The sequence below is a fragment of the Melitaea cinxia genome, chromosome Z (assembly GCF_905220565.1).
Source record: "Melitaea cinxia chromosome Z, ilMelCinx1.1, whole genome shotgun sequence".
In the NCBI taxonomy this organism is placed as follows: domain Eukaryota; kingdom Metazoa; phylum Arthropoda; class Insecta; order Lepidoptera; family Nymphalidae; genus Melitaea; species Melitaea cinxia.
Genome location: NC_059424.1, coordinates 16510581 through 16533369, shown reverse-complemented (window position 1 = coordinate 16533369; position 22789 = coordinate 16510581). Strand labels below are relative to the sequence as shown.

Sequence of the window (22789 nt, the reverse complement as noted above, 5' to 3'; positions counted from 1 at the left end):
TAAAGTACCTAAGTATGTACGAGTATTAATACTTCCAAAAAAAACAGGTGGAAGACAGGAGATAATATGTAATTAGATAGAAGGTCATTAGTCATATTGTTAGATTTTTCTACAATTCATATTACGTTTTTAGGGTTCCGTACGCAAAGGATAAAAACGGGACCCTATTACTTACTAAGACTTCGCTGTCGGTTCTCACCAGGCTGTATGTCAAGAACCGCGATAGCTAGACAATTGAAATTTTCACAAATTATGTATTTCTGTTGCCACTATAACAACAAATACTAAAAATAAAATAAAATAAACATTAAAGGGTTCGTAGTTAAAAATAATCACTGAGCTCTTTTTGTATAAATGTATTTCAAATATGTATCAATATTGACATAGCTCTGGTTTAACGCGTTGCGTACAGGCCCAAGTAGTTCACATCTTTCAAAACAGATTTCTAATAACCGAAAGCATTAATGTACTCCAATGGGTCAAAAAACGAATTCGTAGATATATTCGAGTAAAAATAGTTTCGCAGCAATAGTTAATGCAGGTTTACTAGATCTTTTATATTGTTACTAGCTGACCTGACACACGTTGTTTTGCCGTATATGTTACTAACCCCCTTAATCCCCCCTTATAACTTAAGAGTATGAAAGTGTTGGCTGATTCCCAGACCTACCCGATATGCATATTAATAAAAATTACTAAAAATTAAGTAAAAATCGGTCCAGCCGTTTCGGAGGAGTATTGTTGCAACTAACATTGTGACACGAGAAATTTATATATAAGATAAATATAATATTAACAAAATTTAAAATAGAACACCAAAACTAAAATAAATTGGTACAAATGTATTTACCCACGCAACCGAAGTTATGAACTCATCAACTCGTTTGAATAATAAATATTTCGAAAACGAATAAAATTGTAATCTTCAAATTCGAGAATCTACGATATATAATAATTTGTCTGATAAGCGGTGCTTGAACAGGATATATTCGGACTCTTATAACGCCGTATTTTATTTATTTTGCCTATTAAAAAAAACTTATATCAAGTTATTATCACCTGCAACATACTAAACGAATTCCTTTCTTTACATATAAATAAAAAAAAAAAAAAAACATTTACAGACCTGTAGAAAGCGAGGTACATTTAGTAAAATTTACTTTGTATTGACTTTATCCGTAAGGACTGAGATGTCAGACGTAATAACGTTACAAAGTTATTCGAAACTACCATATGATAAGTCAATATTTTAATTAGTCCTGCTTTTACGCAGAAAGAGCTAATTGAATCTTTAATCTGTGGCATATTTTATGCTTGATTTTGATTCAATTATTTTGTTTTGATTTAATTATTATAATGGGGTCCCAAGCAGGTGGTTATGGCCATCCATCTTCTCTATTAAAATTTTTCTTTAATTTCAATAGCCTCACGGATCCGCCGCGGTTGGAATCGGTATTCTTTTGCGAGGACCTGTGGTTTATCAAATCTAATATAATGGCGAGCTTTGTCTAGACTATGTTCACAGATTGCGGACTTAATGTAGCGACGGTGTTTTGGTCAACTATACGTTCTATTAACGCGAGTTTTAATCGATCTTTTGGTTTAGCCTATATATGAGAGACCACAGTCACAATCAAGCCTGTATACTCTTGCCTCTTGTAAGGGTATATGACACTTGACAGATGTTAAACATTGACTTATCTTTTTAGGCGGCTTGAAAAAATAAAATCATAAATTAACAACACATTTCAAGACGGAAGAAGTAACCGTAAATATTTACTAATCTGACAAATATCAAACTTTAACACAAGGAGAACGACGATAAATTAACTACTATAAAAATAAATCTAGATATGAAATAATTATAGAATTAAGCTTATTAGTATAAAATCTAAAAGAAACATTTTCTGTCGTTCGTTTCATATGTTTTATGTCAATATTCCAAACAAATCTATTCGTACAATAGAAAACGTATAAAAGATATGAAAGGCAGTTGTGCCGATGTAATGTGCTTTTATCACATATTAACATAGTCACGCAAACAACGATGACCAGTGAACGGATCAACTTGGAATTCCGCAAGTGTTGGCCTAATAGCAAATTAGCATATTTTGCGCAGAGCTTCCTGAATCCAAATGTTCCCGGGGGAGATTGTCATGTAACTATTGAGGTTGTTTTTCTAACGGTTACTTAATACCACTACGCCTATTAATATGTTTTTAGCAAAGTCACTACTAAAGAAAATTTATATACCTACTACTTAATTTTACAAATTCGAGGATAAATTTGTTGTAGCTGATTTTTAGATCTAGTTGTCAAATAATTTTTAATTAATTAGCATGTATTACTGTGATAAATGCAACAAATGAACATAAAAAGAAAACTAAATAATCCACTACTGAGCATAAATTAAATTTCAAAATTACTAGACTAATAATATAATCGAAGGATCGGATGAAGCGGCACTTTACAAGAGCCCGAATAACATCCCACGGACGTATGTCCCCTAATACCGGTTTTCTGTCGGAGCATTTAAAATTCTTTTTCTACATGAGAAATGTATTGCGTTGATCTCAGGTACAGTTACTTAATTTATGTCTTTCACAGGACAGACTAAAAGAGAAACTTCATTAATATATAATCGAATATATACACATAACATATTGATCTCCACTGAAAATCTATCTCGGAAACTGATAAAATACTTTGCTTTAAAGATTATATAATATAGATTATAAAATAATTAAGTTTTTAAATTTCTTAATAACAATTTTTAACAAAATTAATCTTTACTTTGTTATAAAATTTGACACAAAGTTCAGACTACCGTTGATATATTTTTTAATTATTATAAAATATCAACGATTATAAGCAAATGACTCCAGAAACTACATTATATTTAAGCAAGTCAAGCTAGCTTTAATCAACTAAACTTGTAGAACCATAATTAAACTGCGAACGAGTTTATGATAATGATAAGTTGGTATACCTAGTTAACGTTGACACTAAAAAACGGTGATGCACAGTGAGAGAAATGAGGAATGAGTATCTTGTGTATAACTATTTATTATTATACTTATTGTCACTACCTAGCTGGGTAATGTGAAAAGGTTTTGCATTTCGCTAGCATTTTTAATTTATTTTAATGAATAGGCGAAGCATTACTATACCACGACCTAGTTCGAGGCGTCACAAGAGGGTTTTCGCCGAGGTAGGTAAATGAAAGGAATGTCGAACATAATTTAAGTTTGTTTGTTTTTTTAAGTGTCGCAGGATTTGGTGACGTGCTGTTGCTGTTAAAGTCAACACCGTTTTAGTTATGCTCAATAAAAATGGGTCATAAATTTCTTTTCTTTTTGAACTGTTCTAAAACCAACCGCAGGCAATTTATGATGAAATAAATAAACAAACTAAATTACTTTTTCATCATTCACATTACGTTTTCATCTTTTTAAACATAAAAGTTAAAACTGAGATTGGTGTCTTTCGTAACTTTAACTGTTTATGGAATTCGCAGTAGATTTGGCCTACTCGCTTTATTCTCACTTTGTAGAACTTGACTTAAAAGAGTACAATGAATTATTCTCATTATCAAACTTGTCTTTAATACTTCCATTCAACTAACTTATGCCTATTCTGTGATTGAGAATACTTCAATTCACATCATTAAGAACATTCAAGTTACGAGGTAACAAAAGTTGTCCTAAAACAAAGTTTTATCAATTATGTGCTTTGTCATCGTCAACTTAAAGAGCTTTCGCGAAAGTAATAGACAGCGCCCGACCCTATTAAAAAGTTCTATCGTCGGAGGGTTAAATATAGATTAGAATAAACCTCTGGATGGATGTGATTATAACATTTAGAAATGTGAATATAACATTTAGTACTTATTAGGTTAACCAAGTTTTATTGTATGAGTTAAAAATAATAGTTTTGTTTCAATTAATTTAATTTGTTTTGTAGCTTATAATTGCAACAGATATACAGTAGTTAATTTATACTTATGTTAATAAAGTTCCTTTATTGTAAATAGTATAGACGGATAATGTAACATAATGTGGGCGCGTAGACGTGGGGGTCGGCAACCGAGAGTGCTTCGACCCGCGTCCCGCGCCTGCGCGACCCCGGCCATCGACCAGCCCCGATGGGAGGTTCGGGGTGCGCCCGGGACACGACACTGATCATGTCTGCTGACTATCTACCTACGTTATGTAACGACTAACTCAAACGACACTGAAATGTCTGCTATTTGCAAATCATCGAATACGTTTAATCCAAACCATGGAATACATTTAATCCAATCGTGATTCTATATCGTATTCATCGTTTACTTTCAATGAATACTGACTTTTTCTAACGACAATGATAAGGTTTCAAACTTTTTTTTATTATTTAAACTTATGTTCTCCCTTAGCGGTTTGGTAACCTGATTATTTTAAACATTACTTTTAATGATAACAATGCTGTTTTAACAAGAGTATTTTGTACCTTTAAAATTCTTTTTCTTCTTTAATAATTTATTGCACATTTAAAATTTTAAATTGCAAAATAACAGGAAATAACACACACAGTATTGTTACCGTAGCTTCCTATATGTATTGCATTTTGGGCTAAATATTTTTTTTTTACTTGGAGTAAAAGATTCAGTAAATTCTAATGATTACTACTCAGTAAGTAGGAGACAGTTATATTAATCAATATACACGCTAATTATAAAAAATAATCATTAATAATATTTAAAAAATTAACAGGTTTTTTTTTAAAAAATGTTTCAAAAAAAATACATAGCTAATGCAATCATCGATAGATCAATATCGAACTAAACAAAATTAGTGCGAATCACTTCGCGAACTCAACGCAAGGTATTTGAAACAAGAGCCCATTGACCTCGCTATCAGTATTCAAACCCAACAACGCAACTCTGTGCCTGCATTAACATAACATTACTAATTACGCAGATACCGCGCTAGTTGGTAGCGACAACAAGCACTGAATCCGAGTTAATTTTACCATCGTACGTTAGCGATAAATGTAAACAATGCACCACAATGGATACCGTTACTTAAACATCGACTGTTACAGAAATATTTCACACTAAAGCAATATATATTTTTTATATTATACCTACTAAAGTTCATATTACATTCGGTAATTTATACTCTAATACTTGTACATATTATATTCAGAACAGTTATGTCAGTAAATTGAAAATTAGTCGTTTTTATCAAAACTAGTGGTCGCCCAAAGGTCGAAATTCGACCATAATTAAAAATTTAAATTAAAGGAAACCAAAAAATTATGAAAATAAAGAACCATTTTTAAAAATTTTCAATTTGACTATAGACTGACAATCAACAAAAGAGTATAATATGCGTGTGTTTGTGTGTGTCAAATGCAAGGTAGTGTGTGTTATGTTTTTTTATTGATTTAATGTATTTTTATGCATAAAAAAAATAACTAAAGTAAAGAGTACAATAGTATCAATTAAAACAATGGACAATATACGCTTAGCGCTGCAAATTCCAATAAACAGTCTTAACAAAAGCGTCAACAAATAACGAAGCGTGTGTATAGACAGGCTTATCTGTACCTAGAAGTGACAGGATGTGTATTTACGAATGCAATAAAGCAATAAATAGGCCTACACGAGATAATAGTTTCCGTCTGGAGAGTCAGCTGTGATCCGATTTGTAAAAAATCTCTCCTTTATCTTTGAACTTTACAAATAGTTTCCAAAATCAAAAAACTTGTCATCATGCGTATTACTGTTTTCATTCACTTTAAGAAGTAAAGGTTGCATTTAGTTTTAATTTTATGTTATTTAACTTTCTAATAAATCTTCTTTAGTATAATAACAGAAATGTTGTTTCTATTGATTTTAAAGGAAAGTTAAATAAACATGCAGTAACTATTATTACCGCAAGTATTTATTTTGACTGCTACTGTAATAATTTTTACCTACATACTAAATTTCGTACAAGATATCGGCCATAATTCTCAACACCTTCATAACATACTTCCTTTATCTATTAGTTAAGATTTTTGCAAAAAAAAACACATGCTTAAAGTGTAAAAACGTTGAACGATATGAAATAATATTAAACTAAAAAAGTAATGTAGTTAACAGATGAAAGCGCAAAACCGAATAAAACTGTTCTCAGTACTCGAACAAGTCTAGACATTAAATTGAAGGCAACGTTATTTAGTGCCCTTTTAAAATTGAAGCAATTTAAATCTGAAAGTGCTTTTATAAACCACATTGATGAAGAAGATAGAAGTGCAAAAAATATTTTAATAAAAAAAAGATACTATAGAAAAATTTCAATAAAAAGTGAAGTGTGGTGCTTACACACCGAAGTCAGACTATATTTCTTTCTCTATTATGTGCAATAAATTGAGGGAAGGGCTAAATTAAAATCAATTGCTTTCTAATGACATGTAATGAAATGATTGTCCCCTTTAAAGTATCAAAGAAAGGTTTACCCAGCCTACATACACTTCTCACTTCTGTTCATTGTTTAACTGATCACTTGAATGAAGGGAAGTCGGCGTCGGTTATCTTTCACGTTTCATGCAAGGTGATCGGGTTTCGGAAGAATCTGTTTTAGAATATTATTAACTGACAAACATTATCTACATAAAATATAAATAACTCATACATATTTTATATATTTCCGGTTATAAAGAATATCAATATAAGCTAAAAATTACTCTGTTGCTAGTGGATCTACTTTTATAACTTCGTTAAACTAGAAAAATGCTAATAATTCCGTACATATTTTTAATCCCACTTTAAGAACGAAATTCGCAAAAATACAAAAAACAACAGGTAGTAAAACAGGTAAAATTCCATAAATAATGTTATATGCGAGCTTTCATTCCCAATTTTATCCTGTCACAGCTTCTACATAGCGAAAAAAAATTTTAAACCTAAATAGTTTAAGCCCGGCGATGTAATCAATCGGCTAGTCATTTAAAATTTAATTGCACCAGTCCAAACCAGATAAAATGGTGGCCCGAATGTTGGCATGACATTTTATTAATTATTCAAATTCAAAAACTCTTTAAAATATATTTAGATTCAAACTTTATAACGATCAGTAATATGTATTTTAACTTAAAAAATACTAGGAATGCGTAAGAATACGTCTATCTATGGGTATTATGTATGTAAAGTACACTATTTGAAATTGACATTGATAAGTGGTTTAATGCATGACTAATAATTGTTTAGCTTTTAAGGAATTGGGCATTACCTACTCAGGTGTAACTTGAGAATTACATTAATCCTCTCACACCAGTGTTGTTTCCAATTAACACTAATAAGGTTACGATTCGGTTTAATTTACACTATCTGAAAGGATGAATCATAAAAAAGCTTTCAGCTTAACTCAACCTTTGAACAAGTAATAAACATATTAGAATTAAAAACAGAAGTTGTTAAGTTTTAATTTGGCTTACATAATTGTGCTATGGTGCGAGATCAATGTTTTTCACTCCAAGCAACAAAAACACAAGGCTCCACACACAAGAGTTCACACCAAAAGTGGCGTGAACTCATGTGTTTAGATACAATAATATAAGATAAATCTTTACCTTAAAAATTGGATTTAGGCATGAGTTTACAGATATGTTTGTTTTCGCGCCATTTTAGGTAGACAACAAAACGTTGTACTATTTTTGAAGTATAGTCATCAAAACGGAAGTATGAAAATAATTAGCATACACTTTACTATTATCGTATTATGAAAAAGCCTGTAAAGTTCAAGCCTTAGAGTATACATTACACTACTGTAATGTAATGTAGTTCAAACATATAAGTTCGAAGCAAAGTTTATATATGTATATTACATGAAAATACTAGTTTTCAAAGTTTGAACCTTCCCAGCACTCTCAAATCGTTGCATAAAAATCTCATTACTTATTTGGATGTTACTTCACCCAATCTTTTAAAATGAAGAAGCGTTTTTTACATCTGTTCTCAAACACAATTGTGTGCAAACTAACATTTCCTGTGACAAAAACCGAGACCGTTCGACGGAATTTATTCTCTTTGTATTCCCAACGTACCAGCGGTTCTTAAGACCCCTGCTGCAGTAATGATACACTTTACAAGAAGAGCTGTGTAGTAATAAAAAACAGCATTACCTTTTTTTCTACTTTTTCTTTTTTCACATACATATTTTATGAAATCATTATATTGGATGGTAAGGTGTAGTTGATTTACCTACTTCTGTTCTACATGTTTTTTTTTTTTTTTTTTGACAAATACCAATAAAAAAGAAACAAAAATCAAAAATGAAAAATATATATGTCAATGATAAAGACGGTTAAATTTAACACGACCCCCACGGAGTCCTCCTGAAACCATGGATGCTGTAAAGTATCCGAAACGTCGGGCGCCTAAAAAAACTTAATAGAGTTCAGTTACACTAAAATCTAATATATGACAATTGATTTCTCGAGAAAAATACGATATAAATCTAATAGTATGTAACAAGTATCAATCTTAGCGAAACTGTCAACCGTTAAAGGCAGAAACGGATGATAATTTTTTAACAGCAGCTGAAAGTTGAGCGTTTGTAATTTTGCTGTTTCTTTCTATACATGCGCTGGCGTCCGGAGCACGGCGACTTGAGAAAGTGCAGCCGACATACCGTGGCGTGACTTCATAGCTCAGTGGCAACCTGCTCGGGTTTTCTCATTTCGAATATAAGCCGTACATTATTTACTGATCTATTGAATAGAAACAAAATAGACAAATAATACAACAAATTCTTAAGATAAAAGAAAAAATTAGGTATATCCTTTATTGGATTTTTTTAGAATGATCGTACGACTGGATAGCAATAATAAAAATCGCGTAAGATATAATCATGTGATAACACACACTCAATGCTCCCCAAATAGAATTAATTCTCGTGTCAGGGATCCGGAATCACATACTACATACACAAACGCCCGGACAGCGACAAACATTATGGTCTCTAAAAAAACATTTGTCATAAGCGTTGGGTCAAACCCGTAACATATCAGGTAGCTGATATGACAACTCAACTACAACGCCAAGGCGTGTTTATAATAAAGGAGTAAAAATAACAATTGTGAGCCAATTAGCATAATTTCGTGACTAGTATGAAAAATTAGATAACAGACGAACTTGAGTGCACCTAATCTGGATTGTATTGCATTATTATTGATATGCATAACGGTACATGTCGGTTATATTATAGGGCCTGTATCGAATACGAATCAGCAAGTTTACGATTAAGCAAGCAATGCGCACTTCCGTCGTGATGGACCAAAGTCTGAGGTCGATGCGTACCGGGCCGCATTCCATCGCCAAATAAGTCAGCTCGAAACGAAGATCCCGATAGGAATAATAAATGCATCGGCTACCTTGATGGCTTGACAAAGGATAACATCTGTAAACGAAAACGTAAAGTACCTATTTGGTCACCATGCATATATGTAAAGAATTATTAAAGAGCTGTAAGAAAAAATATTTCTTAAAAAACCAGGGCAAATATCGTATGTTTTCCCATAGGTGATACGAACCATCACATTTAAATAATAAGTGAATACTATTATAATAATTTTATGTAAAGAATAATTGTTATTTCTAAGTTAGTGTGGTTAATATTCGTTTTGATCACAATGGTTTACGAGTTGATTTTCTCAAACGATCTAAGCACTACGAAACAAAGCATGAAGTTCGCATTCACTTTTGATGGGAACTTGAGATGATTAGAATTTCGCGTGATGATTTAGAAAATTTCCAGTTTTCTATTGCATTTTAAGTGTAATGGCTATTCATAATAGTACACCGAAAAAAACCGACTTTAATAACATCGACAAGAAATACAACGTAGTTAGACGAGAAAATAGTCAAGTACATGTTATCAAAGATTAGTCAAAAAGTACTCATTAGATCTCGATCAGATTTAAATGGCGCCAGATAACAAGTATCAGGTTTTGATTAAATTAAGAATCATCGAAATCGACCCACACAGTAAAAAATTTTGACATAAAATAAATTAACGTTTTGATTGCTATCACAAATAGATGTTTTGATTGCTATTTTTACAAATAGGTAATAAAAAATTATGTGATGTCATGGGACACCAGGTTGAAACGAAGTTCTTTCGGATAGTATAGAAGCAACACAATTTCAAAAAAATTTTGAATTTTTTATATATTTTCTAGTTCTTGATTTTTTTTAATTTTGTTGATTGTTTTTTAATTAAGTACATAAGAGTATTTAGGAAATTTAGTATTTTAGAAAATAACAAATACCGTAAAATAAAATAAATCAAACAAAATAATAATAATAATAATAATAATTCAAACTATTAAGTGAAATAAAAAAAAACGTGTGTCTTTATTTATTTTTGTCAACAGTATAAAATTAGGTACATAAATAATTTAAAAAAGTTTACTAGTAATATTTTAGTTTTACAAACGTCATATTATACAGTCGTGTGACTAATATTAGGTCACTTCCATTATATATTTTTCTTAGGTTTTAGTATCACATTTTTTCAGTTCGGTCGCCCAGCCAAATGCCAAGCCTACCGTAAGGAACTTCGTTCCAATTAAAAAGGCGAATTTAGAACCGCCTCCTTTTTTGAAGTCGTTTAAAAGGCACAAAGTACCAAAAGTCAATAATCACAAAAATTCAATCGCAACAATTAATTATATAGCTATTAACTATAAATTATTGCGTTTACCTATCTAGGGCGATTGTAGTAAGTCTACACAGACGGACGTGTCAACCGAAATTAGTATGACACCGTTGCCATAAACTAAGTAGCTTTTGACACGAACATAATTATGATGCCATAATCGATGTCCCCTAATTAATTACCGATGGCGTGAACCAAAAAACGAGACATCGCGTGACGGTATTTAGGGCCAGACTAAGTTTTGTATCCCCTAAAGGAAGCGACAATCACGCGAATTTATTTAGAGCTTGTTATATGTATAGCATTTATTTAAATGATAAAATATAACTGATTCTACAAAACGACGTTCTGGACAACTCTATAATACTAGAATTTATCCTTTTAAAGTGTAAAGAAATACATATAAATATAATGTTTCATTTCGATGCAATCGCAATAACTATTTCGGATGGTTATGAATTTATATATTATAATGAAAAAATAAGTAAAACAATAAACCTAATTTAACGACAAAGACATTAAGGGCCTGTTTCACCAGTTGCGGATAACGCTATTTGATGATAATAAGTACCCGACGGTAAAAAATTTAATCTATTATTCTCTTTCCCCATTATTTCTTTTACATTTATGAGATATTTCTATTTGTATATAATGATCTTAAAACTGCAGTTGAGAAGAAACAGGTCTATTCTAACACCCGCTGTCGAAGTCTATTTGTATCGTCATCCGTCAAATAGCGATTTCCACAACTGGTGAAACAGGGTTTAAATGAGGTCTAGTTAAGTCACACAACTCGAAGTGTTTTGATTGAAACTTTACTAGCACCAGTATAGTGGGAGACAAGTCGGTGATCTACAATCGAGCACAGACATGTTTCTACAGAAATGCTCTCGCTACTTTCTTGTGGATCAAATGCGTAAAACCAGATGAAAGTATGTCGCAGACTATGTTGCCGTGATGTTTTCCGCACACACTTCTGTGAAAGCTTCCACCACAAGATATTAACCACAAATTTACATGGTTACATGCATGATACAAGAACATGTAAACATTTTACTTGAAACGAGAGAATGTTGTGATATAACTTTTACATCTCATGGCTAAAAAATAAAATGTTATGTCAAGTATACCAAGTATTCTCGTTGTAAGTAATGTTGGTTTCGTTAATTTAAATTAAAACTTACTGGAATATTAAGTTCTATCATTTAATTATCAATTTTGTTTACTTTGCGACAATATTCAGTTCATATCCCTGTTTATCACAAATAGGAGGCAATGTTTTATGTTCAGATAAAAAATTAATAATAACACGATAACAACAGTAATTTGCGCATTGTATGATTAATTAAGGCTCTTCATGTAACAGAAGTGAGCGACGCAAACAATAAGGAGCATTCGTAGCAATATCAATTGAACATAACTCACATTTGTGATGCCAATACATTCTTAGCATAGTTTTTATTATACATGCACGAGCATGCAAGCTGGCCGACACGCATCGACACTAATGAATATTTTATGATGACATATTCATAAATTTTTATTCAGTTCGCATTGACGAATTCTCTTGTAAACGAATAAAAGTGAAACGTATTATCAGAAAACTATTTTATTTTTACATTCGTTTATTCGTTACGAGCAAGAAAGCTCCTAAAAAGACCTCGAATTATTTGATGACGTCTGTTTGAAAGTAAAAATAGAGTTGGGACTCGTTAAATTAATAATCCTAATCGTACACAATTTTAGGGATAAACCCAAAAGGGTAAATAAAAGCTAATTATTTACGTAGACTGCGTAATCTACTTATCCCTTTTCACGTAAATATATCTTAAATATTACAATGGCACGTGTTGCGTGGGCGCTTGAATCATGATTGATTGAAACTTGTTTACGATTATATTAATCGTTCTTCTTTTCATAAAATATACCGTTTATTATCGTCGATAACATAAATTGTTTCCATATTTTCAAACTAGCTGTGTCCGCGACATCGTCGGCGTGGAATGATAAAAAAAAATGGTTAGTTCGCAGAGTTAAAAAATAAATACATTTCGAAATTAAAAGTAGCCTATGTTACTCCTTATTACATCAGCTATCTGCTAGTAAAAGTCCCGTCAAAATCGTCCAGCCGTTTCAGAGATTAGCCGGAACAAACAGACAGACAGACATACAGTCAGACAAAAATTGTAAAAACATGTTATTTTGGTATTTTGGGGATGCGATGATATAGGGTATAAAGTTCCTCATCCACCCTCGCAAAGAGAGGATCCTCCGACCAGACGGATATTGTGTCTGGTGGGCTACCGCCCCAAGGGTTGTTGTTGGGTTCTTGTATACCTATATACTCAATCACTCTGATTACTTTGATAGCGCGATGTAGGGTACGTCAGTTTTCTCTAATTTTTATTTCAAGAGATAGATGTCGCCACAGTATAAATACGTAACGTGTATACACCCATATGCATTTAGTAAAAAGCGGTTTTTTTATATTACAAACTGACACTCCAATTTTATTTATTTGTATAGATTAAGCTACTTCACAAAATATAAGAAATTATTTATTTAGTCACTAAGTATAACTTAGAAATTGATTATCAATATTTACCTAGAAAATAACCAGTTTGAAGGAATTTATTTTACAATTTTCATATTGATGTCAAACATGTTTGTATTAGCCTAAAATTTTTTTCATTGATATTTTATATAACAACTACAGTAAAAAATGTCTATACTAGTTTTCTTTAATTTCATCACGTTTCAAACATTACTAAGAAATTATGAACCCCGAGTGTACATTTTGTTTCTAATAGGTTTCAACACGACACAATTGTCATGGGGGGCGAGATGAAGTAATATGACCATTAATTTATTCCATTATACTAGGGCGAGGATGTGACATGTGTGAATAATTAAAATAATGGACGTAATAAAACTCCATACATAAGGTTATTGACCGAAGCTGAAAGCATTGCCTAATTAATTCAACTTATTAAGTTGTATAAGTCGGTAACGGTATCATGTTGCATCTACATAATTATCTTCTTTAACTTTTTTTTTCTATCTACATTCTGACACTACCTAAATTTTTGTACCTGCTTTATCGCATTATATAAAAATTTAAAAATCTACAAGTGCTATCTTACTTTAATTTGTTCAAATATTTAGTTGAATGGCCACTAATATTAATAAAATTAACTAGTTTTCGCTTAATAATTTGGAAGTATACATTATAATTGTCACATCACGCAGAAGCTGATCCGCATTAATTTTGTTACGACTTACAAATATATTGCAGCATAAAACGAAAGTGTTGCGTTGAGAGTCAAGAATTTATTAGTTGATAGCGTACAAGGTTAGTGAGGGCAATGGCCGCAGAGCTCCCTCCTGACACATGGGATCCTTCCTAACCGCACATTACAATTACGATTGTGTCATAAAGCTGTTTATTCTAACAGAACTATCGTTATTTGTATTGATATAATATTAAAAATGCTTTTGATATAATTATATAAAAAAATTAATAACAGTTTCTTAAAATGTTTAGAAATCAGAAAAAGAAATTAGTTTTCTGCTTAAAAGGAAATAACTACAATACTTTTCGTGACTTATTTAATTACAAAACTTATATTAACTTTATCTAAAATAAAATTGTAACTGGTTTATTTCTGTAGATAGAAGACATTTGAGAAAAAAATTTATATGAACGGCCTTCATGGGGCCAATAACAGCCACAAAAAAATCGATTTTTGTCTGTTTGTATGTATGTTCATCTCCGAATAACGCAAGACTAAAAAGAATGAAATTTGATGCGTTGTACGCAGTCGTTTTGCTGGAGGTCTAATTTAAAAACTGGCGCATGTTTCATATTATTACGCCGCTTAAAACCTGAGATATTGAAATTGAAATCGTTGAAAGCTTTCGTATAGATTATTTATTAGACAGTAAATTTCATCTTTTAAACACAACACATTTCAGTTTGAACTGAATTTTGTCAAAAGCAGCATCTAGTCAAATACTTCAAACTGATATTCATATTTAAAAACGCTATTACCGCATGAAAATATTATGTAAATGTTCGAAAATAAACAACCTATAATTTCCCCTCCAGTGAACACCAAAACCCGTCCACCCAATTATGTCCGCTCCAATAAGCTTTTAATTTTTATTGTGTCAAGTTTCGACGCCCTGTTTTTATAAGTACCTACTCAACAACAGCGCAACTGTGTAGTGTTTAAAGCGGCTCGACTATTCACAAAACCCACACATTAGTGTCTTTTGCAACGCATAGGCACCGGAGACAGAATAATATACTTCATTATGATAAATTATAGCTTAAAGGTTTCCTCCGTAAGGATAGATGCTCGTTTTGTTGCCTTTCCACGATGTTTTTTTTGACCTAGCACCAAGAAAATAATGCGGAAAGCGCAGTGATGAGTTGCTCATCGTAAAAAGTGTTATTAGTAGCACAGTAATTGTAGCTTGCGAGCCAATCGCTTAATTTGCTACTACTTTTACGCTTAATAAAGCGACTTGTGCAACGAGTAATTACACCTCCGTAACAGGATCCTCAGGTCTTGACAGTCTTCTCTCGCGACGAAGTACCTATTTCATTTTTAATTACTCGTTTTCATATAATACAAATGCTTTTTTTTTTCAACTCCACTCTAGTAATAACTACAATAAACCTGGGATGTGTATATTTTCTCTGCGTGTTTAACCAGCCTTATGAATAATAAGAGAATGCCTCAACATCTGGCGACCATGCTACCGACAATGTGCAGCGTTTTTTTTTTTTTTCAATTATCATTGTCCTCAATGCGAGAGTTATGATTACTGCTTAAAAGTATAGAAAAAAAAAATTGTTTATCTATACAAATAAATAAAATTGGGAGTGTCTGTTTGTAATATTAAAATGACCGCTTTTTACTAAATTCATAAGAATGTTACACGGTACATATACCAAAATATTTTTTTTTACAATTTTTGTCTATCTGTCTGTCTGTCTGTTTGTTCCGGCCAATCTCTGAAACGGCTGGACCGATTTTGACGAGACTTTCACTGGCAGATAGCTAAAGTAGTAAGGAGTAACTTAGGCTACTTTTATTTTAGATTATTTTTTTATGTTAATTAAAACTCTGCGATCTAAACGATAACTATTTTGTTAAATTCCACGCGGACCAAGTCGGGGACACAGCTAGTATTATAATATTATCAAACTATACAGTAATATAGTGATAAAAAATTTCGGTATTTTCTCCAGTCAATGTTGTTTGCAAAGCCTTCGATACATAATGAACGTGAAACGAAAGAGAAAACAGTCAACTTCACGTAAAATATCCTAGTTGATATAGCCTAAGGTTGTTAATAACCACATTTCTAATAGCAAAAAAAAATGTCCAGAAATGTTGATAAAATTTTAATAACATAAGTAATAAATAAATCAAATCTTGGTTCATGAAAGCGTAGGATTTTATAATTTCATAGCATAACACAAAATAAGATTTATCGCAGAATAGTAAAGCATATTAGAATATTATTAAATTATTAGTCTTGGCCCGATTTCCCGTCGATAAAACCTAAGAAAAGGCAACTTATTGTCGTACGTCTCCTAAATAACGTGTCCTATTATTTACATGTTAATTTTTATCAAGTGGTTATCTTTATAATCAAATTTTGACAATATTAATTAGATGCGTCTACTAAGTGGAGCCAATTTTATTATTTTTAAACAAGTTTACCAAACAGAAAGTAAATTTATAAAAAAAATATTCCATTTCAAAATATTATATTTTTAAATATTGTAGAAGGAATTGTGAAAAATAACTTGACCGGTTTTGAAAATTAAATTCAGAATTTTACTTCTAGACGTAATTTATATGAAGTCAGTGTTATATGTAATTTTTGATACAGTTTTATCATGTCAATCAGACAGACATCAACGCGGACATGTTACAAACGAACATTATGTTAAAATATTCAGTATCTCATTGTCCATCGATATGTCAACCGCAAAACATTATAGGTACGCATATTTGAAATCGAACCATTTACTTATTTGCACCGATGCATGTTTTAAATATATAAATAATATCGCAGCGGACAGCATAGTTGAATGGACTATGGACAGGTAGCCTTCGGGGCAGGGATGTCAAGTTTTAAAAACGGCTAACCCGGAATACATTATTATTATAAAGGTCATAATTTTTTTATGTCCTTCATTTTCATTTGTTTTCATTTTTATTATCTTCAAATTTAGGGTCTGTTTCACCGCTTGGGGATAAGGTTTATCCTACACATAAGTTACGAATAGACAGATTAAACAGCAGGAGGTGGAATAGGCCATTAGGGCCTATTTCGCCCCGAGTAAGAAAGTACAACTGTTAGATTAATTCGATGGTGAAAAATAAAAAATTTGCATCCGTTGGATACCGTCATCCATCAAACAGCATTAACGGCAACCGGTGAAACAGGCTTCAGCAAAGTACAGCGCTTGACATGTTGCGTTTAAAATTATTTTGTCTATTTTGCTACCTACTTCAGAATTTCGAAAGTTCAAATTAGCTACAAAAATGTTCTGTATCATTTTATTTAAATTATGAAATGAGTTAAGGGCAGGCCATTTCACCAGTTACAGGCAAAGTTTATACCGAGCATTGGTTACTGATATAATTTTAAAGCAGGAAGAATATCCTCAAGGCATATTTCACCTCAACTAAAAAAAACTACACCTTTTTGATTCACAGATAACGAATCTAACAGACATAATGTAGTTTGATAGTAACAAAGAAAATTATAATAAACCTTTATCTGATTACTAACGCTATACGTCAAATAACTTTATAAGCAACCGGCAACCGGGAAACAAATCTTGTAAGAGTGCATCAATTTATCTATATTTTTTTCTTTATTAGTAAAATGTTATGTTTAAAAAAATACATAAAACGAAATGAAATAATCTTACAGACCTCAATACATACTCGTACCCGTGGGTAGTACAGGATCGGTAAATGAAACCCGCTATTGTTTACCGTGTTAAGCCGCTATTGTTGTTTTATAAGATTACAATTGTACATAATTATACTTCGACTTTTTTTACTGCTTGACAATTTGACAGTTTACTTTCGAGTTGAATAGCAAAAAAACGTATAACTTCAAACATAATTCACCATTTCAAACCCTTACTTATAAATAAAACGTATGCTACTTACTTAACCACAAAATGCAAATTTTTAGATTTTTTTAAAAATATAAACGTGACATTTTACGTTAAGGTGTGACTGAAAAAAAAATAAAAAAAAATATATATATATATATAAGAGAATGTTCAGCCATTCGTCAAATTCACGATTTTGTCTCGGTAGGATGCAGACTAAACGAAATTATAAACTGCATTTTTTACATATTGTTTGCGTAAAATCAGTACAATCAGGCATATTACAGCCTTTACTTTTGTCACTGAACCTGGCCACAGGGTTGGTGGCCAACCAAATAGTCTGCTCGAAAATCTTCTACTGGTGCAAACCTGGAAACACTGCACTTCTTTTTGCCTGAACTTTCTCTGCTCTTTAGAAGAATTTCGTGTTCCCTTTTTTTTTCAAAAAATAAAAATAAAAAATTAAGGTATTATGTAACTATATATTATAATCTCCTCGTACTGTGTGGCTACGCTACTAAAGAATATGGCCATCTCCTCTCTTCCCGTGTGTGTCCTAAGAGGCGACTGAGGGATAACACGGTTCCACTACCACCTTGGAACTTAAAAAGCAGACCGATGGCGAGATAACCATCCAACTGCTGGCTTTGAAATATACAGGCCGAAGACGGGCAGCAGCGTCTTCGGTGCGACAAAGCCAGCCCTTCGGTCACCAACCCGCCTGCCCAGCGTGGTGGACTGTATAGGCTGTAATGATGATAATCTCCTCATTACGTTCAGGTTTTTCTGATATAAGTTTCTTGTAAACTATCTAAGAAATTATCATAGCTAGATCCAAAAAAATCATTGCGTGCTTGACACATTGATTGTTCGTTACGTACAGCAGGTTCCAGTTCAATTTCTGGGTCAACGATTGTTAAGACGATTTTTTCACTGGGTTCTACATTACCACAAAGAGATTCGTTCTACAACTTCTTCCCTTTTTTATCCAAACTTGTAAAAACTCATGTCGGTATGACCTATGACCCAGCACATCTTCACTATGTCCCACACATTTTTATTGCCTCATTTTTTAATCATTTCCATCTGACTATGTAAGTAGGAGCTTATTAGATCATCAGAATAAGTCCACCAATGATTGAAAATTTATATAAATATCTCATACAATACTCTACTTCAATACTAAAAACATACTGAACGATATGCCCCCATTTTCAACTACCGAACACAAAAAACTACGAACCGAACTACTACCGAACTACGAAAAAGGTTCATTTACCCAATTTGAATAAGCAAAGAAAAAACAGCACTACCAACACAAGAAGTTATAAATAAGTCTTCTTTTGATGGACAGGTGATATATTATTTTTTAAGGCAATTTGAATTATATTATACTAGTTGACAGCGCAAACGTTGTTTTGCCATATGTTATTAACCCTCTTAATCCCCCCCACCCCTTTTGTAACTTAGGGGTATGAAATATAGATGTTGACCGATTCTTAGACCTACCAGATATGTACACAAAATTTCATAAAAATCGATCCAGCTGTTTCGGAGGAGTATAACTAACATTGTGACACGAGAACTTTAAATATACAAGACTAGCTTGACCGCGCAAACGTTGTTTTGCCCAATATGTAATTAACCCTATAATCCCCCCCCCCCTCTTGTAACTTAGGGGGATTAAATATAGATGTTGGCCGATTCTCAGACATACCCGCTAAGGACACAAAATTTCATAAAAATCTATCCAGCCGTTTCGGAGGAGTACCTTAACGAACATTGTGACAAGGATTTTATAAATAAGATTTAAATTATAATTAAACAACTTTTTAGCATTTTATTGCGGTTTATTAAGCTATTAGTCTCCACGTTAGGTCCCTCCCGTGACCATGGTTGCTGTAAAGTATCCGAACGTCGGGCACCTAAAAAACTTAATAAACCGCGATGAAATCATAGTTGTTTCATTATAATTAGTGAAATTATTATAATTAGTAAAATATTTTCGTCCTGTATATAAGTAAAAAGTAACCATACATATACCGAATATTTAAATGAACTTCACGGGCGAAGGTAATAAAATATGTATACGACATCCGGAAACCGAATCAAGTAGTAATTAGTGACAGTTTAGAAATTTTAGGTTTTTGAAACGTTTACTATGTTTCAATTAGACTAAACCGGATTTTTTTTTTGGCAGAAAATTTCAAATTATGTTAAAAACATTAATAATAATGCTAGTTACTGTGCGACTGATTGAAACAAGAAAAAAAGAAAGCATTAAAGAGAGAGAGAAAGAACTAAATTGGTGTAGACAGATCAAGTGAATTCAACATTTAGACGGAATCAATAATTTTTTCCTTCTGAATGGAGTCGTCTATTAATCACGTGATACTTTATGAACGTTTTGAGCACCGGCTCTTGGTGATATTTTAGACTATCCTCCCACCCCACCCAAAAAATCACATGTATTTTTGTGCGAATTGAATTGAAGTTTTTACAATATTATCTTTAAATACATGTATAATTTTATTAAAATTTGAAAAATATCACGATGCTTACATCGTGCTATTTTTTTTATATTATACACATTTTGAAAGTTACTGTAATATATTTTGTAGCGTAAATTTATATTCAGTGTATAAACGATAAATCAGAACGTCGCGCGCAAAGATGCGATATATTACCTATGTACATTTTAATATTTTTGAGATGTAATCAAATCAATAGTTTCTCGTGGATTATTATGCGGCAACGCATCCCCTCCAATTTGTAAGTTGTATGATATTTGAACAAAGAACCTCCATGTTTGTAGAAGCGTCCTTTGGTTTGGATCATGCGCAGTTTCGAAAACTTTACCGTGCAATTAGCGGTGACTCGACGCATGCGCAAACGAACTTCAAATGATAAATATATCCGTTTTATATAAAATAATTTAAATTAAATTTCGAATTATCCAGTTTTCCTTTCTGTAAGACACTCTAATAGGTATATATTTGTAGTTGCTGTGTAATATGGACTTTTTCATAATTAATAAACCAAGGCTGCCCATCCCGAGGCCCGCGAGCCAGATTATGATTTATGGCCCACGAACGATTTTTAAATGACCCGCGCAAGTCAGTTCTGAAATACCCACCAAATTCCGTTACAGTTTCTAAGTAGTAGGTTTTCTCAGACCTTAATAATGTAAAAAAAAAATACGAGCAAAGTATTTATGACTTGTTGTTACTGTGAACTTCGAACTTGTCGCCTAACATAAAAATAATTAAAAGTGAAATAGCACATTGATTGTAACGACTTACCTTGTATTTAGATTTGAGAAGATACAAATGTACCATTAGTACTATAATTAATTTTATTTCCTTACTTAGCATACGATGTTTTATTTTGTTTTATAGATAATATTAACTTTCCCATTTATTACATTTCTTAATATTGGCGCATATTCTGAGAGTAATTAAAATAGGATTTGTTAATGGTAAATGCCCGAATCCACCGTTTGGCTTGACTATTAATAAGGTTGAGCAGCCTTGACTTACTAAAAAATACTATAAGTATTTAAAATATAAATTCTCAGTTACAAAAAACATTATTATAGATTGAAAAAATAAATATTTGTCAAACAAAAGATTTGCTTAGCCAAAAAACTTGAATATATTTTTAAAAGACATATTTAATTATGATTCAAAATACGAAAACTAAAGTGTTTCGTCGCAAATAAATCCTTTTATTTATCAACTAATATAATTATTAACTCAATCGTGATAAAATGTCATTCGCAAGTCGCAATTCGCGGCAGCGGCGTCTTCCAAAGCTTATTTTAAAAACGATGGGGTGAAAAATAATTCATTCCATGTAATGAATAAAACTTACCATAAATATATCGATTACTTACTATGGTATAAAAATATCATTATGAAACGTGTAATTTTTTGGCGCATTATTGTAAAGTAACTTAGGTTATTCAAACATGGAACGATCGATCGATGCGCAAGCAGTGAGAAGTTATTAAACGAAAATAAAAATTCATTAGTTATTATAAGTCACAACATCTAGCACATACCTCGTACTTGATACCAGCCAATCGGAGCCATGTTTCAACTTTCAAGCAATACGGCGAAGTTGACGGCAACAATGGAGTTCTTGGGAACTGATACAAATATACGACATCTTTTTCGAAATTAACTTTGTGCACGGTAGGCTTAGGAGGAGTGGGCTCAGCCTTTTTTTCCTCAGCTACTTTCGTTTCTATCTTTTCTCCAGAAGCCGGAGCTTCTTCTTTTGTTTGACCATTATCCGCCGCAGCGTCGTCTTTTAATTCTTTCTCTTTTTCTGTATTCTCTGGTACGTTATTTATTACTTCTGTAGCCATGGTGAAAGTAATTTACATAAGTCTTCACACACAATCGAATCCCGTTTTTTTTTTTAATTTAAATATCGTTAGTTCACCACCGCTAACACAGGGCGCGTTAGCAGCGTTAGCAATGTAACTGACTACCGCAAAGCCGTCCAACAGATAGTCAACTGACTGAATAACTGGTTGCCAAGCAACGCTATTCAATATTCACGCCGCACTGGACTACAAAATGGCGGCTTTCTTAAAGATAACGGATATACCAAAGTATCCATTTTAAATAATCACATTATAAATCACAATTGTTAAAAGAAAAACTCAATGAAAATAATTTTTCAAATATTTGATTTGTAACGATATTTTTAGATTGTTATTAAATTGATGCAAAAAAAAGCTATTTGAAAAATATTTCATAATTTCACTTTACTATTGACTAAGAATTCGTTAATAATTGTTCTTTTTTTTAAATACTTTATTAAATATTTTTTATATGATATATTTCGAATCACGTGTTGTTTAATTAAATTTTCCAAATACCCATATCTGGTAATTTTGTTTTAGATTACAAAAATTAATATTTAAGATTGGACACTTTGG

At 32.0% G+C, this 22789-nt stretch overlaps 1 protein-coding gene across 1 annotated transcript in view; it reads right to left on the bottom strand.

Moving 5' to 3' along the window:
• The window catches only part of LOC123669006 (failed axon connections), a 36975-nt gene extending 14552 nt beyond the window's left edge, over positions 1-22423 (bottom strand). The window contains exon 1 of the mRNA XM_045602683.1: positions 21902-22423. Coding sequence (XP_045458639.1) covers positions 21902-22210 — 309 coding nt within the window. The 5' untranslated portion in view covers positions 22211-22423. The remainder of the gene's footprint in view (positions 1-21901) is intronic.
• Positions 22424-22789: the final 366 nt, after the last annotated feature.